This window comes from Eleutherodactylus coqui, chromosome 1, assembly GCF_035609145.1.
Source record: "Eleutherodactylus coqui strain aEleCoq1 chromosome 1, aEleCoq1.hap1, whole genome shotgun sequence".
NCBI classification, from domain to species: Eukaryota; Metazoa; Chordata; class Amphibia; order Anura; family Eleutherodactylidae; genus Eleutherodactylus; species Eleutherodactylus coqui.
This window is the reverse complement of record NC_089837.1, coordinates 122152997-122180681: the sequence shown is the minus strand read 5'-3', so window position 1 is coordinate 122180681 and position 27685 is coordinate 122152997. Positions and strand designations below refer to the sequence as shown.

At 45.9% G+C, this 27685-nt stretch overlaps 1 protein-coding gene across 2 annotated transcripts in view; it reads left to right on the top strand.

The window, feature by feature from the left end:
- The window catches only part of MINDY4B (MINDY family member 4B), a 50096-nt gene extending 22919 nt beyond the window's left edge, over nucleotides 1–27177 (top strand). The window contains exons 4-13 of one of the 2 annotated variants that reach the window (XM_066589670.1): nucleotides 2478–2645; nucleotides 3573–3692; nucleotides 6620–6714; nucleotides 9396–9561; nucleotides 11523–11588; nucleotides 13908–13978; nucleotides 14849–14921; nucleotides 21430–21600; nucleotides 25239–25419; nucleotides 26819–27177. In XM_066589670.1, coding sequence (XP_066445767.1) covers nucleotides 2478–2645; nucleotides 3573–3692; nucleotides 6620–6714; nucleotides 9396–9561; nucleotides 11523–11588; nucleotides 13908–13978; nucleotides 14849–14921; nucleotides 21430–21600; nucleotides 25239–25419; nucleotides 26819–26961 — 1254 coding nt within the window. In that variant the 3' untranslated portion in view covers nucleotides 26962–27177. The remainder of the gene's footprint in view (nucleotides 1–2477; nucleotides 2646–3572; nucleotides 3693–6619; nucleotides 6715–9395; nucleotides 9562–11522; nucleotides 11589–13907; nucleotides 13979–14848; nucleotides 14922–21429; nucleotides 21601–25238; nucleotides 25420–26818) is intronic. The other variant, XM_066589675.1, reaches the window with a different exon arrangement.
- The last annotated feature ends 508 nt before the right edge of the window (nucleotides 27178–27685 follow it).

Here is a 27685-nt window from a genome sequence, read left to right as displayed (position 1 = left end):
TTATCAGTAGCACCGTAATGTAACATGCAATGAGGTAAATGTGACCAAAGTGTAATAAATGTCAGGACCAGCGGCTCTCGGGGTCTCCGTGCCCGCACCACCAGTCCTATCACCCAGGCTGCAGAGGTGCGGCGCAGGGGAGCCCTGGTCTTGGTGACCTCCCCTGGCCGCCATAGTCCGGGACGCCTGCTCCGGGCGCGCTCCCGTGCTCAGGGGGCGGGCGCCTAGGTAGCCGGGTTGCAGGGACGCGGCGAGGACTGTGCCGCGTCCTCGTTGCCATGACTCCAGGGCGCGCTTGCTCTGCCCTCTCGTCTTTTGCAGGTGCAAGGGGCTTGTCTCCCAGCGTTCTGTAATTGGGTCCTGCTGCTGTCAGGCTCCCCCGTCCCAATCAGCTGCTGGTGCGGGAGCTCTCACAGCATTTAAACTGCTCAGTTTCCTTCAGGTTTGCCAGTGTATGTTTGGTCTCCAGCTACACCCGCGTATCCCTGATTTGATGCTTTGTTTTGACTTGCTGCTTTGACCCTGACTTTGCCTTCGCCTGACCCCTTGTACTGCGCTCTCGCTTGTTCCCGACCCGGATTGTCTGACCTGCTTCTGTGTTTGTTTGTTTCCCTATATGTGTCTGTTAGTCTGACTCCCTTCAGTATTTGTCTGTTAGTCTGACTCCCTGCCCCGCATCCCTAGTGAGCCTAAGGACTGTCACACAGTTGTCACCCTGGGGCCTATCCCAGGGGGGTAAGTATGTAGGGACAGGGGTTGCAGTTACCCGGACCCCAGCTCCCTGACAATAAACTCACAAAACAGCTCTGTCTTCTTACGTACCTATCCTTGTCATCTGTATCACTGCTAGGTTTTGTGTGTGTGACCTGCATTGTGTGAATATTTGCATTTTAGCACTGATTATATTTATTCTGAGTACACTGTATATGACTATATAACTGTATATGATCTAAAAAAAGTCCTAACGCCAACAGATCTGGAAAGATCACAGTGAGCAAACTTAAGCAAGCTACACTTTTGCAAAAAAAAATGACAACATTTATTTCAAGGGTTGCCCAAATTATACAATTGTGATGTAAACAGGCTCTCTGTGGGTCGAAACTGCAATTCAGCTTATACTCACCTCTCCCAGCTTCTTGCATCTCCCACGCAGGACAGTGTCTGAGCCTAATGTTTGTTTACAGGCTGCTGCAGCCAATGACAGAGCTCGCCAATTGAATCGTTGACTGCAGCAGCCTGTGATGTCTTGCAAGCAGTCTGCTGCAGCCTGTAAACATGACATCATAGAAGAGACCCGGAGTGGCATAGCTGGACACAGCTTGGAGTCTGGAGAGGTGATTATAAACTTATTTGTTCTTTTAACCCACAGAGAGCCTGTTTACATCACAATTGTATAACTTGGACAACCCCTTTAAGTTTAGTAGTGCTCCCCTTGCAGGACCCACATTACTGTCTTTAACTAAACTAGTAGTCACCAATGTGGCTTAAGTTTTCTAGACAATGGGATGGAGGGTTGTAGCAGTTCAACATGGAAGTACAAGGGTGTGGGAAGGAAAGTGGATATCTTCTGACAATATTTTCAGAACGGGGTCATAAAGGATGAAGTATTAAACGGGTTGTCCAGTTGACAGTCTATCCTCAGCAGTAGATTGGTGTGTGTCTGCCACCTGGGACTTCTGCCAATCAGCTGTTCTCTGGGCTGATGCTCTCATGCAGTAAGATGATTTCTGCAGAAAGCTATGATCCAGGTAAAGTTCCCATTTACTTCAATGGGTACTTGAGCTGCAATACCAAGCTAGGCCACTGCAGTGGGAACAAAGCTGTCTGCTTCCTGCAGAAATCCTTTCACTGCATGAGAGCATCAGTCCAGAGAACAGTTAAACGGTGGGCTTCCAGGTGGCAGACACCTGTCAATTTAGTACTGATGGTCTATCTTAAGGACAGGCCAACAATGATTTACAACTGGGCCAGCCTTTTAGGGTAAGTTTTCAGATTTCTTTATGTTTAGTGGTTTCATTCTTCATACTTTTAGTGGGTCTTTAAAGAGGACATATTATGCCCTCTGATCGGTGTGCCAGGTGCATTGCTTTACAGTCACGTACCTGAGGATTGTATTGCACCTCTTCTATTTTCTGTATGCCTCCCCATTGCCCTGCACTGACCTCCATTACATTTGTCTTCTGGAGCTTTTACTCTGTCAAATAGGTGACACTATCAATGGATGACATCCGTGGGTGGAAGAAACATAGGTCAGTGCAGGGGACCAGCAGGGTATACGATAAAAAGGAAAGATGCAATAAACTCAGCAGAGCTATAGCTGCAAAGCTATGTAGCTAGCCCTCTCTTTAATAAAGGTTTGCAAGCCAAATTTGTTGAACTTGCACATTGCATATGGTATGTTGTAAAATACTCGGATGTCTGCAACATCCAATGGTGCTTGGCTCTCCACTCATTAACTTTGTGTGTTGTTGTTCAAGACAAACCAAGATCACCACAAAGCAGATGAGGAAAGCGATGAGAGAGCCGAGACGTCGAGAAGCAAGAAGCATGGGATATTTCCAGGCAGTATTTTCTATTCTATTCCAGGAGAGTTGATAATAGCCTCCGACCTCGGTGGTCAGCCCATCTCAATAGAAATGGCAACGGTAAGCAGAGCTTGGCAGTAAGGCAACAGATGAAATCTAAACCCGGACCAACAAAGAGCCCGGGAAATATGATCTGTTGTACCAAAACAAGTAGAATGTTATTAGCACAAGTAAGTCCGAGGGAGGTTGTACACACAGGAGATAAAGAAACAGTTACACATGATGGAATGAAAACTCTTGTTTCAGTCTTTTGCCTGGTGGCTTCCAGGAGCTGCTTTGCAGTAGTCATATCTATTTAGGAATTTGATCCTACACATGTACGTGTGATTAGTGACAATTAGAGCAGATGGACATCAAAGATGGGTGTCCCCCACTAGCCAGACTGGAGTGCAGCTGCAAAAAGAGAAACACCAACATCTTAGGCAAGCTTCTCAACAGGGGCGAGAAAATGGTGCAAGATTTCTGCGTTGTGAGATGCACACATCTTGAACGTATACTTGACTGCTTAACTTCCTCCTCCTTCTTTCCTCCTGTCTCCTCTCTTCTGGCTGTTTGCAATGGGAGGGGCGGGGCTAAGCTCCACCCCCTCACATCTCCTTCCATTGCTGGCTGCGGACAAGGGGCGGGAGCTTATCTCTGCCCCTGTCCCACCCCCTGCCCTTGCAAACAGCCAGAGGGGGGGAGAAAGGAGGTGAGCCGGCGAGGGGGAGGGAACGGGGAGACAGCTTAGCAGATCTCAGCTGTCTCCCCTTCTCCGACGGCATATACGCTGAGCCCGTGCATCAGCTGGTAGCGTATATCGGCCGACTGTGAAAATGCCGCCCAATATACACTGGTGTTAATAGGCCCTTTGGATTGCAGAAAAATAGAATAGCAAGGATCTGCAGATCAGAAGGGAGGCACAATTTAAAAAGTTGACTGCCATGTGGGAAAACTGTTTTTTTTATGATATAATTACTATACAAATCATTATTCAATATTTTTAAGGCGCTGAAAAAAATTCTGTTTGGAAACACATTTCAAACGTTCAACTATGAATGGAAAAAGTCATTTTTCAAGTTCAGAGAGGCCTTTTCCGAACTGGCTTATGCTATTGAAGCAGAGAAGGTGAGTCATTTTTCAAATAGTTAACTTGGACCCAAATCACACTTACAAACCCGTGATTTTTTAATGCAAATAAAATACGTTTTGTGAGAAAAATCACCACACTTGCAATTTTCACGTGCATGAAATACACATGAAAAGTGCCAATTATTCCCAATGGGAGCAAAAAAGAATCTCATCACACTCGCATGAAACTTGCTTGTACATGGGAGCACAGTGCAATTTATTTTTTTTGCTCCCATAGCGTAGAATGGATAATTGTTAAACAGAATTGCCCAAAAATAGGACATGCTAAATAAATCTTGTTATTTGTATAGCGCCAAGTTATTCCACGGCCCTTTTAAGGTAATTTATTACCCCCCACTAAGCTGGGTACTCATTTTACCGACCTCGGACGGATGCAATGCTAAGTTAACCTTGAGCCAGCTACCTGAACCAGTCAGAGATTGAACCTGCAACCTTCAGGTCGTGAGCGAGAGCTTAGGACTGAATTCTTCTAGAACACAAATGCTGCTGTATATCAGGAAGCTGTCCATATTAGCTTTTTGGTTAACTCTTTTTGGGTTCAACTCTAGTCTTCAAAGTCTCGTACATAGCACAAATATGTTGCACTGATGTGTGAGCAAAAACGCATATGCCCGTGTCAACGAGCCCTTACATGCGGGTTTTTATGTGCATCTTAGGGTGGTTTCACATGACCATTTGCACAAAAACGTTTGCCACACCGCAGCAGATTTGTGCATTAATGAGGTTTGAAGAGGTAGATTTAGACCTCATGTCCATGGGCACGCACGGATTCTGCATGGGGAATCCCACACTGAATCCGTCTGTGCACACAGCCGGCGAACCTCCATACCCGTCCGTGTCTTGAAGGTCTGTACTGCGGATGTGTGCGGAAGTGCTGTCCGTCACGGCTCCGCACATGCCTAGTACATTTATTTCAAACTCCTGCTTGACAATTGCAGACGGGCTGCCTTGCATATTTACGGGCTGCGTGTGCAAATACCTGTACAAACATGGTCATGTGAAGAAGCTCTTAGTGTGAATTTTGACAGAGAGTCAGAGATGCACACCAGAATCCAATCCACTATGGATGCACATAGTCAAAGAGGTGACCTAGAGTTATGGTTTATTAGCTTGGTATTGTAGTAGGCTTCCTTGATGAGAGCAATTTCGACAGTCACCGTTGGAGAGTTTTAGGGATCTTTCACACGGGCAAAATTATCTACATTCCACACAAGTTGCGGTAAATTCCGCACCAAAATTTGCATGCTCTGTGTGGATTTTGATACGGAAAGAAAATGGCTTAAATCAGCCTGCAACTTGCATCAAAATCCGTAGTTAGCCCTATAGATTTTTGAGCGGAATTGCACAGCAGCAAATTCCGCTAGATCCCGGCGGAATAAGGGCTCATTTAGACACGATTATTGCTCAAAATTTGCTCAAAAGCTATCTTTTGAGCGATAATCGTTGTGTCTAAATGTCTTTAAGTTCTGCTTGAAAATCATCGTTCGGCAGAACAGCTTATATGGGGGGGGTGGAGAGCTGATAACAGCTGATTGCTTTGTTTAAGCTGTTCTCAGCTGTTAGCCCCGCCTGCAGAACAGCTGATAAGCAGGACCACACACTGTGTCTGCTGTCCATGATGCTGAATTCTCCATGGGGAGCAGGAGGATACATTGTTTTCTCTTAGCAGGCCATGGCTGAACGATGGAGCTAATTACAGTGCTCAGACCTCCTGCTGAGTTCTGCAACAGCTCCCAGAAGCTCATTTGCATGCAAATTAAGCTGATAAAGTACTAATAACAATTAGTGCCTATCAGTACTTAATGCGAAATGATCGCTGATCTTTCAATCTTTTGAAAGATTATCTGTGTGCGTAAATGGGCACAAGTTAGAGATGGCAGCACAAGAAAAGTCTTGGATACAGGAAAGGAAGTTCATTAGCACAGATGAAGACAGTCAGTCCTCATCAGAGCAGAGTGTACCTAAGGTGATAGTAGAGAAGACAGATAGACCGCAGTGTACCTAAGGTGATAGTCAAGGAAGACAGATAGACCGCAGTGTACCTGAGGTGATAGTAGAGACGATAGACTGCTGCATCATTAATGAGCATCTTGAATGTTACAGTAAGAAGTTAAAAGTGAAATTTTGGAGGCGAACAGAAAGCAGTAAAGCAACTAGCAGAAAAAAGTGGTATTAGTGGAGCAGTTAGAAAGACCACCCTAGTGGCGGTGTATATGGTAGACTGCAGTGGAGCTGGACTATTCTACTATAATGTGTCCACAATATTAGGTTGATTGTAAAGAGAGAAAGGTGAAAAATACAGATTTTTTATATGTACTATTTGATAGCTTAAAGGGGTTCTGACACTAAATGTTTTTATGCTTTAGCAGCCATTGTTCCCTGGTCTGCCTAATGGACACAGGGAACCCACGATTTTTGGCTGTTAAAGCATAAAAACATAATACTTACCTTGTCTTCTGTTGTCATCAGGGGGTCATCTCCCAGCAGGCTCTCTTTTTCCTATTCTTCCTCCGACGAGCCACCCCACTCCGCTATTGCGCACAGAATCGGGCCAGGCCGTGTCTCCGCTGCGCATGCGCAGAATCTCGGAGTTCAGCCAGGACGGACAGGCCGCCCACAGCAAGCACTGCTTGTGACGTGCTTGCTGTGGGCGGCCCATTTGTTCACCTCGGAAGTGGCTGACGGACGGAACAGAGCATGAGGTGGTCATTTTGACTGCTCCTGCTCTGCTTCTACAAGCCACAGATGAAGAAGCCGGATGGAGGGGACATGCCTGGCGAGCAGTCCTGGCCAGGCAAGGTGAGTAAATTTTTTTTTTCATGTCAGAACCCCTTTAACATAAGTATGTGTGGCTAACAAATGTCTTCTAAATAATAATAATAGTATAAATGTATATTTTAAAGGGTGGAACAAGGGCCATACAGCTAGTGGTACAAGCTCACATCATTAAGTACCTGTTGTTTACAAAGAATAAACATGAATACACTTCTGTAAAGAGGTAAGAAAATAATTGGGGAGGAATGAAAAGTATATATATATAGTTTCTAAATGGCAACATGTTTGAAATAAAAACCACAGCAAAGTACAAAAGGTGAAAATGTGATAATAGATAGTTCAGGACATCCTTCAAAACATAGTCTTTTTTGATGAACAGGTATTTTACACCCTAAAAAAATCTACATTAGCTGAAGTAATACCATTTTTGCCTGTTGGGGGACAATTTAATTATTATTACCTTCTATATATTCACCTAAATAAGCTGCAGACCATAAATATACCGTCAGGAGGATGAGCTGTGATCTCCTCTATTATACCTATGTGACAGGATCTGTGTGATTATCATCAGTAACAGTGACCGGAGTGTCTGTATTCCCCTCTAAGCAGTTTGTTTTTTTTGTGGTAGGTGCATGTAACAGCATCACGAAGACTGTAAAATTGACTAAAAAATGAATACATAACCCCCAAGTAAATCTAAACTGGTTGGAACGGAGATCACATGACCTTCTGAGAAAAAAAAGGCTAGGCGTTTCAGACAGAAAGAAACAACAAATCAAAGTAACACAAGTTGACTTATATATAATGGGGGAGATAGCTACACAATGAATGAATAAAAATATCACCAGAGTGGCCCTTTAATAGTAGTTATGTCATTACCAATAAAATAAGCATAATTCTGTTTGTTAGGGCTCTAACCCACTGACTATAAGTTTTCTAGCGATGCAAGAGTGAGAGAAAACGCATGATTATGAAACCAATGATTTTCAATGGTTTCATTCTCATTTGTGATGTCTTCATTCTGCGATACAAAAACGCTGCAATATCACTCATCCCTCTTCCCCACTCTTGGGGAAACCCTGGGAAGGCCCTTTAGCCGAGCCCCTTATCTCTCCAAATATGGGGAGATATGTCAGAGATCCCCTGTAGCTCGGCCCCCTCTCTCTCCTCGCTAAGGGGGATTCCAAGGCTGTTGTGCGATCTTCTACCATTTAAAACAATGGCTAATTTCACACAGGTGAATGTGATATTGGGCCGTAAAACTCGGCCAGATATCGTGCTTAACAGCATGCGACGTCCACCACAGATGCGAGGCGTTTTTGTGTTAGAGCAGCCTCGCATTACTTCTGAGAAGTAGCGTTTCCCATTGTTTTCAATGAGTAAATATCGCATTGTACTCGCCTGCCGCTTGCACGCCTGGCGATGCTGTGCCAACCTCATTGAAAACAATGGGCGATGCGATGTATTCCGAGAGAACGCCCCCAAAAAAATCGCTAATGTGTATGACCCCTTTTTTTTTTTAAAAATGGGGTTCATATTAATGTGAGATTTGTGCGTTTCGCAATGAATCGACCATCGGCCATGAATCAACGATTTTCTCGGCCATGTGAAAACGACCTGAGGGCTTGTTCACATGGGCATGGAAAATCACAACTATAGCTGCTGAAAGTCCTATGAACGGAGGACGACTTTTCTGCACTGAAGTCCCGAGCTTCGGCTGTGATCTTTCCACGCCAAATGGGAGGGACTGAAAATATACAATACTGGAAATAGGGATGGAGGGGAACCCTGGGGGTACCTTCACACAGGACATTTAATGAGCTTTGTCAAAATCTGCTGCAGAATTACTGTTCCGTTTCTGCATATGGGCAGAACTAACGTGTCGTACGGAATTTACTGCGTTTGTTGCGGATTCTGTATATATAATTGTGCAGTTATGTGTGAATTTTCTGCCACGGAATGTGTTGCGTTTTTATGATATGGTAGTGGTAATTCCTGCACTAAGGCCTCATGCACACTGGCAAATTGAACTGCGGATCCCACGCTTGTCACCGGCGCAGGCGATCCTCTGCTCAATTTGTCCATAGATGTATCTGTAGATTCCTCTGCTCCACGCACACATGCGGATTTTATTTGCGGACACAATGTGCTGAAAATAAAATCGCAGCATGCTCTATTTTAGAGTGGGCTATGCACGGACGGCTTCCATTGGAGTCAATGGAAGCCATCCGTCCTGCGGCCCTTCCACAATGAGCATTGTGGATGGGTCGTGGATCCACCTCATCACCTAGTGATGGTGCAGAGAAATCCGTACTGGGCTTGTGCACAAGCGACACATCTGCAGTACAGAAGAAATCACAGGTAAGCAGGGTCGCCAGTAGCGGGCACAGGCAGGATTCCCTATGTGGAATCCGTGCGTGCCATGCGAAGGCGGCCGCACCGGCAAACTGTATTAACAAACATCAATAAATACGGATTTTCAGGCTGATTCAAAACGTTTCCGCAGCTGAAACACTTCAAAAACCGCAACTAAATTATTTGCTGATTATGGTGTAGATTTTATGTTTTTGGTGAAATCCGCAGCATATAAGCGCAGTTTCCGCAACATAAATAGGTGTGATTTGCGTTTTTCAAATTTCATGCTTTTTTGCAGGAGAAAAAAATCTGCAATGTATGAAAGAGATTTGTCAAATCTCATTCACTTTTTCACATTTACTACCCGTGTGAAGGCTGTCTTATGATCAGTTTATTTTGGGGGGACCTTTAGAACAAAAATTGTCAGTGTCCCTCTAAGGAATGCGATCCGCTTTGTTTGGTAACCCTATAGTTCACATATGTAGACCTTCACATATTAATTTACATTTTACTACAAGAAGCTTTACATTTTGTGTTTTCTCTTGTTAGTTTATCAGAATTAAGCCAAAGACAGCAAGAGCGAGCCCTGGCGGCATCCATGGCGGATATCCTATGGACAGCAGGAGAAATGAAGAGAGCTTCCGTCTGCCTCATCACCAGTGATTCATACTTTACAGAGAGCCCTGACTATAAAACAGATAACTTTACAGAAAGAGTATGTAAGAGCAACGCTCCTAAGGGTACTTTCACACGGGACCCAATATTCCTGCGCCAATGTTGTAAATATGCCGTCTTGGACTTCCACATGTCCAACTGCGGATTTTGATGTGGGATTGTATAATATTCCGTCCCATGTGATAGCACCCTAATAGTATTCATTAATCAGGACTGCATAAAACATGAACGGCTGTCTGTTTTTGCCCTGAGCATGCTGTCCAAACTGCAGGCAGCATGTTATAGAGCCGGAGGAGCCGAGCAGATTAGTATATAGTTTTATGGGGAAGGATTTACTGTAAGCGACCTTTCACATGGGACGGAATAGGCTGCATGACGCACCATGAGCCACAGTAAATTCCACCCCCAAATCCACAGGCTACCTGCAGATTTTGGTATGGAATTCCGCAGCTATGTATTTGGCTTCATCCTGAAGCATAAATCCATCCTACGTGAAAGGTCCCTACATTTTTTTTTTCATATAAAGCTCTGCAGATTCTGAGCTGAACAGTCCAATGGGTGGAGCTATTAGTCATTGACAGCAATATGTGTATGACTTTACATACAGGGAAGGCTGTCAATCACTGATAGCTCCGCCCACTGGACTGTTCAGCTCAGAATGTGCAGAGATGTAAATGAATAAAATGCAAGTTACACTGAATCTTTTCCCATTAGTACAAGTGATTAAACATTTTGCCCGAGTTCCTTCGGGCGCAACTTTCATTCCGTAAAACATGGTCAACGCACGTTGACATGCGCTGTTTTCATCTGATAATTGGACAAGAATAGGACATGCTGTGATTTTTTTTCTCCTCTGATTATTCCTCGGAGTATACAAACAGCCCATGTGCATACAGCCATTCAAATGAATGGGTGCTATTTCTGTCCGATTTTCAGAAAATCAGACAGAAATATAGTCCATGTGCAAGTAACCAAAAACTATATCTCAATCTGCTCATCTCCTCCTGCTCTATAATATGATACCTGCAGTTTGGACAGTATTTTCAAGTTGACAGACTCCTATTAAACACTCGCTTTTGAGTTCCAACACAAATTACAGTGGATTCACTATTCAAAAATTTCCACTGGCAAAATAAGTAATTCTGTTGCTAACATGATGTGATTGAATTACTAATAATTAGGTAATTATCAGACATGAAAACTAGTGCAGGCAAAATATTAGCAGCCGTTCAGGGAACGGCCATCATTCTTCCAACAGCAGTTTTGAACATGAAGCAGGTGATCTGATTGGTTGACAGGAGCATCATCTTGAACTTTAAATGTAACGGTATGCATTTTCTGCTGTGTGAAGGATGTTTGTGATCATTGTGCCTGAATTCGTGCATGTCACTTTAAGGAGGATGCAGGATGCAGAGATTTTCTGTGAAACTCTGGACCGGCATCTGAAAAGGGGGCAGAGCGCAGCTAAAGTGCAGTGTCTGCAGTGAGAACAGCCAGCATGTAGAGTCTGCAGTGAGGTAGTGAGCAGCATGGTGCGGCACACAAAAAAACTAAGCCTGTGTGAGGTTAGCCTAAGGATGTTCTGAGAGGGGAATGAAATGAACACCAGGAGGTGTCAGATACAAGTTTGCAAGAACAATGTGTAGGCATAGGGGCAATTTTTAAAAATGATTTGAATAGTTATGTTTTGTGCGATCCAACAATGAAATGTAATATTTAATCAAAAGGACAGGTCTGCGGCCATCAGATAATATGAGGGTGTCCCTGTATCACTATTACCCAGAAGAGTGTTCTGCTCTGTATTGTCTATACAAAATTGGATGTCATCACATAGAACTGATGGATCTTTGCTTTTACGGTATTTTTCTCAATATATTAAAAAAGGAATGGAGAATGATAGACTGGTTGCTATAAGAGCAAAATGTAACATATGACAAATAACTGTTCTGCAAACTAGTGCAGCTGATTATTACTCTTAACTATATTTCTTTAAATTGACAGCTCCAGTTATTTGAGTTTGTGGAAAAGGGCAAACTAGAGAAGTTCCTTTGTGCCCACATACACTGCGTGAGTCTTAAGATGTGCTGCAACCACAATGTTGTTGGTTATGATCCTACATTGAATAAGCATTGAATGGTATCTATTTGGCCATACCTACCAATCCAGGCTTGGACTGGCCTACAGGGGTACAGGTGATTTCCCTGATAGGCCCTGAGCCAGAGTGGGTCCTTAGTTCAAGGTTTCCATCTCACTGCTCCATTTTTGGAGAAAAAAATAGAAACAAAACGGAAAAAAATGTTTTTTCCCATTGACTTCAATGGGGTTTTTAAAAAATGGAAAGCAAACAGAAACTACAGACTGCTCGATTTTTCTGTCCAAAAAAAAAACCAGAAACATAAGAGAACAGAAACCTTTCCTTTTGTTTTCTGTTTTTGTAAAATCCCATTGAAATCAGTGGGGGGAAAAATGGAGCAGAGAGATGGAAACCCTGAACGAAGCCCTAACGCAGGTATGAGTTGACTCAAACTACATGTTGGTACAGTTTTTGGCCATGCTGTGGCTGTTATGTGTGATCTTGCTCTTACAGGATACACCATAAAAGCCACCAAAGTCCACTAATTCCCACTTAACGCATTCTCCATATGCTTCAGTGTAAACATGGTCGCGGTATTAGTGTATCTTGACGCCACCAGAATTACAGGTGGAGCCAAGATACAAGGAGTTTAACAGGGGGTTGACGCCCCCTGTTACTGCTTTGCTGTCCTGCATGCTTCCTGTCCTCGCCCTCACAGGTCCTGTAGCCACCGCAACTTATGAGCAGTGCTGGGCAGCTGACGAGGGCGTGCAGGAAGGTGACAGCGGTTGTTCTGCACGAAGCGGTGACCCGTGGCCCGGCCTGAAATACCCCATTCCCAGTGATGTCCGTCGCTCCTCTGGTGAATGGACTCACCAGGCCGGGCCGCATAGCTGCGCTGACACTCCCCTCCTCCGTTGTCGGCTGCCGCGCTGCTAGCTCCCTCCCTATGACAGGCGACGTGCACAGCAGCAGGAGGAACTGGGCAACCAGCAGGATGCTACTAAGCTGGGAAACTGTCTGCGGGGAGAGCCTAAGCAGGGCTGCCAGCAATCACAGGTGTGGGGTGCGCGGAGCTGGGACACTGCCACGCAGCAGGAGGTCGGAGAGTGCAGCCAGGGAAAGGCACAGCAGGGCTGGCATCATATACTCCAGTGGTGGCTAAAGGGCCTGTCAAACTCCTTGTATCTTGGCTCCACCTGTAATTCTGGTGGCGTCAAGATACACTAATACTCATGGTCGCATACAAATGCAGCCACCTTTCCACTGACACGTATAGAGAATGCGGCGAACTGCAATAACTATAATATTTGCGTGAAGCTGTACCGTGGACCCCCAGTATTAATTTTACTGGTGGGCTGTAGGCACCCGAGTCTGTCTGTGTCAGTCTATTGAGATAAAAATATTCATGTAGTTTTATTATGTTGGTATCCATTCTTCAATACAGATAGTCCCCTTCCTGCGAACAGGTTCCGTTCCAGGAGCCTGTTCGCAAGTCCGAACAAATGGCTGTATGGAGGGGATCGCGGGTGGATCCCGCTCCATACAACGTTGGGTGCTGGCTGTTTCTTACAGCGGGCACCCAGCGGCAGCAGTTCTGACGAGCTGCGCTGCTTGTCGGAACTGTTAACACTTTAAATACGTTAACCGTTCTGACGAGCGGCACGGCTTGTCGGAACTGCTACCACCGGGTGCCCGCTGTAAGAAACAGCCGGCACCCAACGTTCAGGGGGCCCGTACAGCGTTCCACGATGAGATCGGGAGACACTGTGCGGTTGCTAGACAGCCGGGGACCTCCTGAAAGGCCCCAGGGCTGCCTATGCAGAGTGCCCATCAAGCGCACGGCTTGCTAGGCGCCATGCATAGACAGCCCTAGGGCCTTTCAGAAGGCCCCCGGCTGTCTAGCAACCGCACAGTGTCCCGCGATCTGACCAGACAGGCTTCTACCAGGCTTGATAGAAGCTTGTCCAGTCCCTGCAAAGTATGATGTAATGCCACAGCACCACATCATACTGCGCAGGACACATAGTTCGCATCTTGCGAAATTCGTAAATCGAATGTTCGCAAGTAGGGGACTATCTGTACTTTGGTGAGCCATTAGTGCCCATTACTACTACTCTTAGACAGCACTGAAAATATGCACTAGCCTTTTGTTGCTGGTGATAGATTTATCCCCATCTGCCTTCTTATAGATTGGGAAATAGCTTGAAGCATTGAACATGAAGCAGTACTGCCACCTAAGGGCCATAATTGGAAATTCACAGTTTTCTGTATTCATAGCTGAATAGCCTTTTTTTTTATTTTCATGTTAGTTCAAAGATGAGGGGAGCCACGGAGTGATATTGTTTTTGTACAGTCTGCTTTTCTCCAGGACAATTGCAAGGTGAGACATTTCTCTTCCAACTTTGGTTTGGATTAAATCGTAAACAGTGAATTACTGTATAACCATAAAATAGGAATAATTAGTAAATTAGCTGAGAAGTGAGTTAGGCTGGTTTCACATCTGTGTCGGAACCTCCGGCCAGAGGCTCCATCGCAGATCCGGCTGAAAAGAAATGGAAGGAAAAGTACTGCAAAAGCCGGGCAGCTGGGTGGAAAGTGGGCAGATATCATTATAGTCAATGGGATCTGTCCAGCACTGTTCGGTTCTGTCCAGAGATGGAACCGTTAAGCCGCGGGGATTCCCCTTTCCTGCTCCCCGTACAGAACAGTGAAGTGGAATCCCCAATGCAGATGTGTTAACACCCTAATAGACACCTCTTTTCAAAACACATAGTGGGGGCACATTTATAAAAGCGGACATAGACTGTTTTAATCATATATTTGGAGTATAAGATGAACAGGCCAGGACAGGGTAACAGGTGAATCCCCCATTGTGTCCTGACCCAAAAGTGGGGCCCCAGCCTCCCTGGATGAGTGGTGCATTGACAAACCAGCCAGGATCCTCTTTCCTTGAGCCCACCTTCTCAACTTTGCTGCAGAGTCCCCATCACTAGTCTTCTTGTAGCTCCTTGCTGCTGGCTGCGCTATATGAGCACATATGCCTGGCTGACAGAACCCAGAGGGTGAATAGTCCAAGGCAAGAGCCGGCTACTGAGGGGGCTACTACATTCCCAAATGCAGTGATTTTTCAAACTCAGGCTATCAGTCACAGTGAAAAATCACTTATTTGCATGAATCTATTCAAATGAGTAGTACATGCTATAAGGACACATGTTATTAGTTTGGTAATATAATATTTTTGTTTCTTTAGAATTCAACAAGACCTGGATCACACAACATCTCACCTCTTACATTTTGGTCTGGGAAACTACACAGTCAGACAGGTAAGTGCTCTTACATTACTTAATAAGAAACTTTAGCAGTTATGAAAAAAAAATATTAAACTTTTACGTGTATCATCTAAAAATTAAGATAATATATATAGAGCAGTGGTGGCAAATCTATGGCACGCAGAGCCCTCCCTGCTGGCCCATGTCGCCGTTGGCCGCTCACCACGTTAGTGAATACCTGCAGGGGCCGCGGCTCCCCTGCCGGCATTCACTAAGCAGCGCTGCTAGCTGCGCTGATCCCAGCGCACACTGTGACGTCAGTGTGCAGCCGGGATCCACCTCTTACCTCCCCCGACGTCTCTTACTTGGTTCCGCGAGAGCAGGGGGAGGAGGCGTCCAGCAGGCATATTAACCTTTTCCACACCACTTCTGCCGTATTCAGCAATTCCAGCAACCTGATTGGTTGTTTGGTGAATCAGTCAACCCAAACCACCAATCAGGTTGCTGGAATTGTGAACCAGCCAACCCACACAACCAATCAGGTTGCTGGAATTGCTGAATAGGGCAGAAGTGGTGTGGAAAAGGTTAATATGCACGCCAGGCAGAGGAGGAGCCGCACTTACAGGAGGAGGAGGGGGTAAGTATGTGGGTCTCGGGGGGCCGCTGTGGGGTATCACTGTGCTACTGGGGGGCCGCTGTGGAGTGTAACTGTGCTATTAGGGGGCCGCTGTGGGATGTCACTATGCTTATGGGGGGCTGCTGTGGGGTGTCACTTTGCTACTGAGGGGCCACTGTGGGGTGTCACTGTGCTACTGGGGGGCTGCTGTGGGGTGTCACTGTGCTACTGGGGGGCCGCTGTGGAGTGTAACTGTGCTATTAGGGGGCCGCTGTGGGATGTCACTATGCTTATGGGGGGCTGCTGTGGGGTGTCACTTTGCTACTGAGGGGCCACTGTGGGGTGTCACTGTGCAGTAGGGGGGCTGCTGTGGGGTGTCACTGTGCTACTGGGGGGCCGCTGCTGGGGGTCACTGTGATACTGGGGGCCGCTGTTGGAGGGTCACTGAGATACTGGGGGCCGCTGTGGGGAGGGTCACTATTACTACTGGGGGGTTCACTATTATACTGGAGGCCACTGTGGGATGTCACTATTATCGCTGGGGCTGCTGTGGGTGAAGGGGGTCATTATTATCACTGGGGAGGGTCACTATTATCGCTGGGGCTGCTGGAGGTGGTCACCATTATTGCTGTGGCTGCTGGGGTGGGAGTCACTACTATTGCTGTGGCCGCTGGGGGGTTCACTATTATGGCTGGGGCCGCTGGGGGGTCACTATTATTGCTGGGGCCGCTGCGGGGGGGTGTCACTATTATTGCTGGGGCCGCTGGGGGGGTCACTATTATCGCACGGGCCGCTGGGTGGGGGTCACTATTATCGCTCGGGCCGCGAAGCGGGAGGGGGGGTGAAGTCACTCTTATCGCTGGGGTACCCTTACGTCATGTGGAGAGAAGGGGTTAAACATTCAATTTTTATTGAAAAAGGTTTTTCACTGTAGTTACAGGAGTAGTGATAGGCAGATAGCATAACCTTGTTAAATTGGTCATCAGAGAGTTTCTTACAGAGATGTTCGAATGTGTACATAAGGGATCAGACCATGTAAAAGGGCCTTTACATGGTGTTCAAGTAATAAAGTCATCTCTAGAGATGAGCGAACGCACTCGTCCGAGCTTGATACTCGTTCGAGTATTACCGTGTTCGAGATGCTCGTTACTCGAGACGAGTACCACGCGATGTTCGAGTTACTTTCACTTTCATCTCTGAGACGTTAGCGCGCTTTTCTGGCCAATAGAAAGACAGGGAAGGCATTACAACTTCCCCCTGCGACGTTCAAGCCCTATACCACCCCCCTGCAGTGAGTGGCTGGTGAGATCAGGTGTCACCCGAGTATAAAAATCGGCCCCTCCCGCGGCTCGCCACAGATGCGTTCTGACATAGCTGAGGGAAAGTGGTATCCTGTTGGAGCTGCTATAGGGAGAGTGTTAGGAGTTATTGTAGGCTTCAAGAACCCCAACGGTCCTTCTTAGGGCCACATCTAACCGTGTGCAGTACTGTGGAGGCTGCTTTTTGCAGTGTTGCACATTTTTTTTTTTTTTGGTATATCGGCCGTGCAGAGCATTGCGTCCTGCAGTAATTTTACATTGTCCAGGGCCAGTAGTGGTGAGGCAGGGACAGAAGACATATTTAGTGTATATAGGCAGTGGGCCTTTCCAAAAACATTTGGGAAAAAAAATCTGTTTGGGCTGCCTGTGACCGTCCTCAGTGTACTGGGTCTCTGCTGGGGGTAGTTGTCCTAATTCATACGCAGCCAGCTAAGTGTTACAGCAGGCTTGCGCAAAATTCTTTCCTGCCTCTGTGTTGCCTCTTACATCACCGCTGTATTCCTGTCCACAAGTGTACTGTGTCTCTGCTGGGGGTAGTTGTCCGAATTCATACGCAGCCAGCTAAGTGTTACAGCAGGCTTGCGCAAAATTCTTTCCTGCCTCTGTGTTGCCTCTTACATCACCGCTGTATTCCTGTCCACAAGTGTACTGGGTCTCTGCTGGGAGTAGTTGTCCTAATTCATACGCAGCCAGCTAAGTGTTACAGCAGGCTTGCGCAAAATTCTTTCCTGCCTCTGTGTTGCCTCTTACATCACCGCTGTATTCCTGTCCACAAGTGTACTGGGTCTCTGCTGGGGGTAGTTGTCCTAATTCATACGCAGCCAGCTAAGTGTTACAGCAGGCTTGCGCAAAATTCTTTCCTGCCTCTGCTGTGCGTTCCGTAAGCGAAGTCAGCCTGCAACCACAGGCCAATAAGCGGCACATTTAATTACAGTGTTCTGTTTCTGCACTACTGGTAATACAGCATGCTGAAGGGTAGGGGTAAGCCTAGAGGACGTGGACGCGGGCGAGGACGCAGAGGCCCAAGTCAGGGTGTGGGCACAGGCCGAGCCAGTGCGGTGGCCAGGGGTAGAGGCAGGGCCAGACCGAATAATCCACCAACTGTTTCCCAAAGCGCCCCCTAGCGCCATGCCACCCTGCAGAGGCCAAGGTGCTCTAAGGTGTGGCAGTTTTTCACAGAGACGCCTGATGACCGACGAACAGTGGTGTGCAACCTTTGTCGCGCCAAGATCAGCTGGGGAGCCACCACCACCAGCATGCGCAGGCATATGATGGCCAAGCACCCCACAAGGTGGGACGAAGGCCGTTCACCGCCTCCGGTTTGCACCACTGCCTCTCCCCCTGTGCCCCAACCTGCCACTGAGATCCAACCCCCCTCTGAGGACACAGGCACGAGTGCCTACCGGCCTGCACCCACACCCTCACCTCCGCTGTCCTCGGCCCCATCCAGCAATGTCTCTCAGCGCAGCGTCCAGACGTCGCTAGCGCAACTGTTTGAGCGCAAGTGCAAGTACGCCGCCACGCACCCGCACGCTCAAGCGTTAAACGTGCACATAGCCAAATTTATCAGCCTGGAGATGCTGCCGTATAGGCTTCTGGAAACGGAGGCTTTCAAAAGCATGATGGCGGCGGCGGCCCCACGCTACTCGGTTCCCAGTCGCCACTACTTTTCCCGATGTGCCGTCCCAGCCCTGCACGACCACGTCTCCCGCAACATTGTACGCGCCCTCACCAACGCGGTTACTGCCAAGGTCCACTTAAAAACGGACACGTGGACAGGCACAGGCGGGCAGAGCCACTATATCTCCCTGACGGCACATTGGGTGAATTTAGTGGAGGCTGGGACAGAGTCAGAGCCTGGGACCGCTCACGTCCTACCCACCCCCAGAATTGCGGGCCCCAGCTCGGTGCTGGTATCTGCGGTGGTGTATGCTTCCTCCACTAAACCACCCTCCTCCTCCTCCAACGCAACCTCTGTCTCGCAATCAAGATGTGTCAGCAGCAGCACGTCGCCAGCAGTCGGTGTCGCGCGGCGTGGCAGCACAGCGGTGAGCAAGCGTCAGCAGGCCGTGCTGAAACTACTCAGCTTAGGAGAGAAGAGGCACACGGACCACGAACTGCTGCACGGTCTGACAGAGCAGACCGACCGCTGGCTGTCGCCGCTGAGCCTCCAACTCAAGGCTGAGTTGGCGGGAGCACTGTAAAAGGATGGTGAGGGAGTACCTAGCCGATCGCACGACCGTCCTCAGTGACGCCTCTGCCCCCTACAACTACTGGGTGTCGAAGCTGGACACGTGGCCTGAACTCGCGCTGTATGCCTTGGAGGTGCTTGCTTGTCCTGCGGCTAGCGTCTTGTCAGAGAGTGTGTTTAGTGCGGCTGGGGGAATCATCACAGATAAGCGTACCCGCCTGTCAACCGACAGTGCCGACAGGCTTACACTCATCAAGATGAACAAAGCCTGGATTTCCCCAGACTTCTCTTCTTCACCAGCGGACAGCAGCGATACCTAAGCAATACGTAGGCTGCACCCGCGGATGGAAGCATCGTTCTCTATCACCATCCAAAACGGGGACATTTTTGCTTCATCAATCTGTGTATTCTATTCATCCTCCTCCTCCTGCTCCTCCTCCTGAAACCTGACGTAATCACGCCGAACGGGCAATTTTTCTTAGGCCCACAAGGCTCAGTCATATAATTTTTGTAAACAATTTTTATACGTTTCAATGCTCATTAAAGCGTTGAAACTTTCACCTGAACCAATTTTTATTTTAACTGGGCTGCCTCCAGGCCTAGTTACCAATTAAGCCACATTAACCAAAGCGATTAATGGGTTTCACCTGCCCTCTTGGTTGGGCATGGGCAATTTTTCTGAGGTACATCAGTACTGTTGGTACACCAATTTTTTGGGGCCCTCGCCTACAGTGTAATCCAATAAATTTTTTGCCCACCTGCATTAAAGCTGACGTTACATCAGCTGTGATGGGCAATGCAATGGGATACATTTATGTACCGCCGGTGGCTTCCTGGCACCCACCCATGCTGTGGGTCCACAGGGAGTTGTAACTGCATGTGTACACTTCTAAAGAACCCCAGTCTGACTGGGGCATGCAGTGTGGGCCGAAGACCACCTGCATTTAATCGGACGTTACCTCAGCTGTGATGGGCACTGCTATGGGATACATTTATGTACAGCCGGTGGGTTCCAGGGAGCCACCCATGCTGTGGGTGCACACGGAATTCCCATTGCGGAGTTGTACCTGCCTGTGACTATTTATAAAAAACCGCGGTCTGACTGGGGCATGCAGACACCTTGACAGAATGAATAGTGTGTGGCACATAGGTTCCCCATTGCTATGCCCACGTGTGCAGCTCCTGATGGCGGTGGCACAGGATTATATTTCTCATTGCCTCTGTACAGCATTGTGGGCTATCGCCCCACCCCTTTTAAAGAGGGTCGCTGCCTAGCCATGCCAACCCTCTGCAGTGTGTGCCTGCGGTTCCTCCTCATGGCAGACGCACTTATAAATAGACATGAGGGTGGTGTGGCATGAGTGCAGCTGAAGGCTGCGCAGGGACACTTTGGTGTGCGCTGTGGACACTGCGTCGTGCGGGGGGGGGGGGGGTTGGGCAGCATGTAACCCAGGAGAAGTGGCAGCGGAGTGTCATGCAGGCAGTGATTGTGCTTTGTTGGAGGTAGTGTGGTGCTTAGCTAAGGTATGCATTGCTAATGAGGGCTTTTCAGAAGTAAAAGTTGTTGGGAGGGGGGGGGCCTACTCTTGCCGCTATTGTGGCTTAATAGTGGGACCTGGGAACTTGAGATGCAGCCCAACATGTAGCCCCTCGCCTGCCCTATCCGTTGCTGTGTCGTTCCCATCACTTTCTTGAATTGCCCAGATTCTCACAAATGAAAACCTTAGCGTGCATCGGCGATATACAAAAATGCTCGGGTCGCCCATTGACTTCAATGGGGTTCGTTACTCGAAACGAACCCTCAAGCATCGCGAAAATTTCGTCCCGAGTAACGAGCACCCGAGCATTTTGGTGCTCGCTCATCTCTAGTCATCTCTAATTTTTCCATAAATGGCTTATTTACTTTCAGGAGGTATTTACATGAACGAAGCGAGCTGCACCCGAGAGTCTCATGCGTAACTCGCATTACATAGCACATGGACTCTCCATCCTTGAGCTGTCTCATATGGAGGACAATGTATATTACAAGCCCTATTCTCGCACAAATAAAAATAGCACATCAGTCCGAGTGAAAAATCACTTGTGTGCATGAACCATTCAAATCAAAGGGCTCCTTTCCTGCGTGAGTTCCATCCATATCGGAATCGCAAGAACTCGCACGGGAATATTGTACAATTATAGCCTCCCTGAGATGAGTTTCGCCATTTGTGAGTGACCATAAGGCCTTATGTGCATGACCCTACTACACAGGGCCATACAACAATATATTTAAGTGATGCGGAAGACTATTTCCCATAATTCCATTCTGTATGTATACTGTATATATGTCACAGTTAATTGTTTCAGATCTGTAAGGAAACAATACATTAGAATTAAAACCTGAATCAATGATTGAGGGAAGAAAGTTACTGCATGCTTTGACTATTTTATTCGTAGGCAGTTTTGAACCTAATGTTATCTGGTAGAGCGAGTCCACATGTCTTTAATGGTGACCAAGCAGTGGATGATCAGAACGTGGAGCAGAAGTATCACGGAGTCCTTGGACGCAGTGATGTGGGCTACCTACATTGGAGTAGAGAGCAAATGGAGCAGAACAAACTTCCCCAGGTAAGAGATGAGATCCTTATATCCCATATGAAGTTCTATCTATTCCAGTTTTCAGAATTTCAAAGGGTCTGCTTTTTGTTATTCCAGGGGCGGCAACGCTCTTATCCATGGCAGGGCCTGGTATTGGAGCTCAGTACTACTCAACTCAATGGTGCGGAACTGCAACACCAGATAAGACCCATGGATGGACATGGTGCTATTTCTGGTTAAAAAAAAACAGAACCTTCTTTCTAGAATAGTACAATCCCTTAAAAATGTGAAAAATATTTCAGTTTCATGTTTAACCCCTTCCTCCTGCAGCCAGTTTTGGCCTTCCTGACCAGGCACCATTTTTCAAAAATGACATGTGTCACTTTAAGTGGTAATAACTTTGGAATTCTATTACTTATGAAAGTGATACTGAGCTTTTTTCATGACACATTGTACTTAATGTTAGTGGTGAATTTTCGTCAATACGTTTCAAATTTATTTATATAAATATCCTAAATTTACAGATTTTCAAACTCTGAATTGTTCTGCTGGTAAGATAATCACACTACACAAAATAGCTAATAAATAACATTTAACATATGTGCACTGTATGTTGATACCATTTGGAAACTGTCCTTTTATTTATTTCAACGTCAGAAAGCTTGTTAAGCATGGGAGCAATTTTTCTAATTTTGATAGAAGTAACCAAAATCTATTTTTAGGGGCCAAATAAAATCCGAAGAGATCCTAAGAGACCTATATATTCAAAAGACCCCATTTTAAAAAGTGGACCCCTCAAGGTTTTCAAAACAGCATTTAGAAATTCTGTTAACTCCTTAGGTGTTTCAAAGGAACTAAAGCAAACTGGAGGATTGATTTAAAAATGTCTTGCAGATTTTTGATTTGAATATTTTTTGTACCATAGCAGAAGTTACAGATAAACAAAATTCAGTACTTATTACACCGAATCTGCAGTTTTTATAAATATCCCATATGTGGCCACAGTGCGTAACATGACTCAAACACAGGCCGCAAAATGATGGAACACCTGCTGAATTTTGGGGCCTCCCTTTTATTAGGCAAATTTCTCACCACCATAGGGCTCATGTCCACAGGCGTTTTTTTCGCCACGTATTAGGTGTGCGGTGCACGTCCGTGTGATATGCGGCGAATGGAGTCAATGAAAGTCAATGGACTTTCATTGATCCATGCACATATGCATGTAGACACTACGTGTCGATACACACATGCTCTATTTCTCTGCATACCCCACAGCGTGAGCCCTATACACTTGTATAGGCAAGTGTATGCAATGCTGTCCATATGTATGGGTGACGTTTTTATACTCAGCCCTTCTATGAAACAGAGAGGGGAATTTACAAACAAAGGTAAACCACTGCAGGCCGACCCACAGTGTTTTACCAATATGGCCATGGAAATGAGGCCTATATGTTCAGAGAAAAAGATTTTTTCCCATCTGCAGCGAGCTGAAGTTAGTAGGTGTAACCCGAGCGGATTGTTTCTGATTCAGGCTCTGTCACAGTGGTTGTTACTCTGCCTGGAACAAGAGCCCGTGCAGCTAACGGCTCACACAAATATAGTCGATGAACCCAGTAACAGAAGTTCTTCGTGACGCCAGTGCTTCTGAGTATGACGTAACATCAGGACAAAATGAAGAGTTAGTAGTCAAAGTGTTCTTTGAACCGGGGGCACACGGTTTACTTAACACTTGTAAAGTTGGGTTTCAATACATGCTGCGACAATCTTGGGTAACAACAATTCCAACAAGTTTTCCAATATCAGGCACTGATAAACCTTTGCTTGTTAACTCTCCTTCCCAGGGACATTGTAGCCGTTAGTCTCAGTTATCCGAGGGCGAACTCGGAGAGTGTACTCAGGGGATTGGAGGGAAAATGGGACAAGCTTGTTCTGTTATAGAGAACCTTCAACCGCTGACCTAATCGATGTGCTGTACATTCACTCACACTAGGTGCATTCTCCAACTTGAATACACTGAGTCTGCTCTGGCTTGAAGTCTCAATTTAAGCAGGGGAGTTCACAGAATACTCCGCTGGCCCTCTTTCTCTCTGATCTTGTCCCTCCTCTTTTCTCGTAGGGATCGCAACTCACCCTAGGTGGGGCAGGCATGAGCTCAGCCCACACGACCTCATGGAGGCCTAAGCCCCCTCTACGAGTCTCTCTCCTCCGACTAAATCTTTCCTCTTTTTCTCTTACTCTTACTACTTTTCCCTGCCCCCTCTAACTCCCCTCCCTCAAGCACTGACGCAACGAGAGCGGGTTTGGTAACACAGACATCATTTTTTTGCATCACTCCATTCAGAGTAATAACATTTTTATGTTCACCCTCTACAGAGCTGTGTGAAGGTTTATTTTTTGTGGGATGAGTTGATATTTTCATTTGTACCATTTTGGGGTGCATATGACTTTTTGATCGCTTTTTATTTCAGTTTTTGAGGCAGGATAATCAAACTCAGCGATTTTGGCACTGTGTTTATTGATTTATTTATTAACAGCGATTGCCACATGGAATAAATATCATAATTTAATCGAACCAAACATTACAAGTGTTACCGAAATTGTGTTTTAGTTTTTTTATCTGCATTTTTCCAATAATAAATAGTGTTTTATTGGAAAAATAAAGATTTGGGGATTTTTTTTTTAAAGGAGAGGGGTTTACACTTGAAAATATTTATTTCTTTTTTTTTACCACAGTTGTTCCTCCCACAAGGAGGCTTGAAACTGCAATCTCTGTCATGTTCATCACTGAGGCCCAATGTCCACGGGCAGATCCGATTTGCTGAATCTGCACGGATCACTTGCACGGAAGATCTGCAAATCAAGCCATAGGGAAGCATGGGTGTCCACACATGAATTAAAGCATGCGGATTTGCTTTGCGGACCTTTCGGTCTGGAAATCAAATCGCAGAATGTTCCATTTCACTGTGGTTCCCTCATGGACGGCTTTCATTGAAGTCAATGAAAGCCGTCCGATCCGCAGCCCGTCTACAATTGAATTGCGAACAGGCCGTAGATTCCGCAGGAAACACGAGTTTCAAAAAAATCTAAATCTACTGCGCATATGCGGCTTCACGCCAGACGGCGCTTCCGCACATATTCGCAGTAAAGAAAATTGAAAACCCAGACAGATACGCAGGAAACCCGGACAGGTACGCAGTCGAAGTCTATGGAAGCCATCCAACCCGCAGCCCTTCCACAATCATCATTACAGAAAGTCAGTGGGATCCGTGTCATCGCCTAGCAACAGTGCAGAATTATTTGGGCAGGTACGGATTCTGCTGTGGTCTCCCGCATGCGGAATCTGATCTGCCCATGGACATGAAGCCTAAGAGTTTCCGGGACACGAATTACTAAAAATGTTGGTTTTGGGTGACCCCCTTGTACTTCTTGACCCCATGACCTGAAGAGTGTGATAATCTATCTGATTTTTTATATATATATTCTATTAACAAACAAATGTGCAAAGTTTTGTAATAAATGTAAAATGTTTGGGCGATTTGCCCTGGACTGACCCCACTGTGCCTGCATGGTCATCTGTAGCGCAGGCAATGCATTTCCCGTACAATAATTTATTAATAATGCTTGTCTTTTATTTGATTAATGTATCTACATCATTTTATGTTTGACAGGTTGGCAGCATGCTAAAAACGCCAAAGTACCCTATCTGGCTTTGCCATATTAATGGAACTTACAGTGTCCTTTTTGGAACAAATATGTCTTTATTATCGGACTGGAAAATGGAGCATATGTTTGACCTCTATTTCTACAATGGGCAGTTTTCACAAAAGCAAACCGCACGTCTGACAGTCGGTAAGTATCCATCACATATCCATGCAATGCTTGGCCTAGCTGCTGTAGATGTCAGATTTCACAGTCTACCTCATGAATACAAAGAGGAGTTGCTAATATCCTACTGAAATAGGTTTGATTTCTATAACAGCAAGTGCCAAACAACTAGAGGTGGTCATCACTGCAACATGACATTAGGGCCCAATGCACATGGCCACTTTTGCATTGTGGAATCCGGAGTGGGCGTCCGCCTCCAAATTTCACAGCAAATACCTGCCATAAGCATGCAATATAAAAGTGGGTTTTCATGTCCACGAGCGGAAATCAATTGTGATTTTCCGTTTCTGTGTGGAAAATCACAGTATGCTCTCTTTTGAGCCGGATTCAGTGCGAATGGCTTTCATTTAAGTCAATGAAAGTCGTCCAACCCACAGCCCTTTCACAATCCCCACTACGGAAAGGCCGTGGGATTCGCGTCATCTCCTAGCGATGGCGCGGCATTATCTATACTGCGCATGTGCGCCGGCCGACACATCCGCAGCACAGATAAGAAGAATCCGGAGAGGTACATGTGGAATCCGACCCAGCTGTATGCAGGCGCCTTAATATACCTTAAAAACGGAATTACTATGTTGCTTCTATAAATGCAACATCTCAAAAAAACGTTACTGCATCAGTAAAGGTTGCAGTTGGTATCATTTTTTGGTTATTGTAGCAGCACGCAGGAATAAACTTTATAAATGTCAGGACCCAAATCATCAGACATTTACGCTATTCCCCAAACTGACTTGAACGACCCATTATAAAGCAAAAGTAAGATGAATCTACCTTATTTGTGGACTGAGTCTTGTGGTAGTGCCACCAAAATTGTGACCATTGCAATGACATAAAATTGTAGGATAGAATGAAATGACATGCTACTGCAACAAACACCTAGACGGTATTGTTACCAGACAATCACACATACAAACTGAACTTTTCCTTTACATGACTTGGACCAACAGCTATCTATCGTGAAAATGGAACATTGTGCAGCCCAGACTAGCAACACTAGCCCACTAGGTCTCCCATGGCTTTGTAACTGTAGGCTCTGCATGCCATATAGTGCCTCCACATGGTACCATATACAATATAATCTCCATATTACGCATGGAGCATGAAAAAAATTCTGCCCAATAAACAAGGAATCCTACAGAAAAAAAGAGATCCATATCACAGGTGAACAAAAGTACAGTAAAGCCCCATAGACTTCTATAGTTGCTGTATTACGGCTCCATAGGTTTATACAGAGCTGTAATGGGGTACTGTGTGCATGAGGCCTTATGCGTTATGTGAAGTTCGATTAATCCCTAATGGGATTTCACAAATGAGCATGTAGTTTATTTTATGTATTACTGCCTGCTTCTTGATTTTCTTTCAGATACCCATTCACATCACTGGGAGGGATCTTACAAAATAGAGGAAAGTGATCATGAAAAGAAATTGCCTTCATTGGAGATGATAATTAGAACCAAATGGGAAGGGGCTGCTATAAATTGGCATGGGACGGTGCCATTTTTTTAAGCATCTATGGGTTTTAAGGGAAACAAAGTCTATTAATGATATGATAATATTCAGCACTGGACACTTTCTGTTTATTAAATTTGGCTACCAGCCAGTGGATATCCTGTCTGAAGATTTTCTTGAGCCGGGACAGTTTGCACCATACCGAAGAAATTTGTGGGTCTTCTGTGAAATAATTTTACATTTTTTACACAATTTTCAAATTATGAGATGATTCAGCATATAATATATCACTTGTCTAAGTATATAAACGAGTGCAAAATAAATATGTAGTTGCCGATTGTACATAACCTGAAAAACAAGAGCATTCCATAGATAAACTACAGAAGAGGCGGAGTTAGTGCATACACCAAGAACAGCTTTCGCCTGACAATTACACCCATACAGACATAAGAAGCAAATACTGGGCCCAATATGTGGTCTTTTTTTTTCTTGTAACATTTCAAACCCCAATAAGGCATTACTGTTTAACATCTTTATCTTAAACTAATAATGTATTAACACACTCCTGTACAGGCACAGATACTATTCTCTTGAACTCTCCTGGAACTGTACCTGCAATACCATGCTGGGCCACTACACAATGTACAGAGCTATCTGATTTCTGCTCCATACACTGTGACAATGGCCCACCAAACAGTTGATCAGGGGGTTTTGCCTGGCAATGGCCCCTCACCAGTCAGCTACTGATTACCATTTTTTTTTTAGAAATGGAAAACTACCT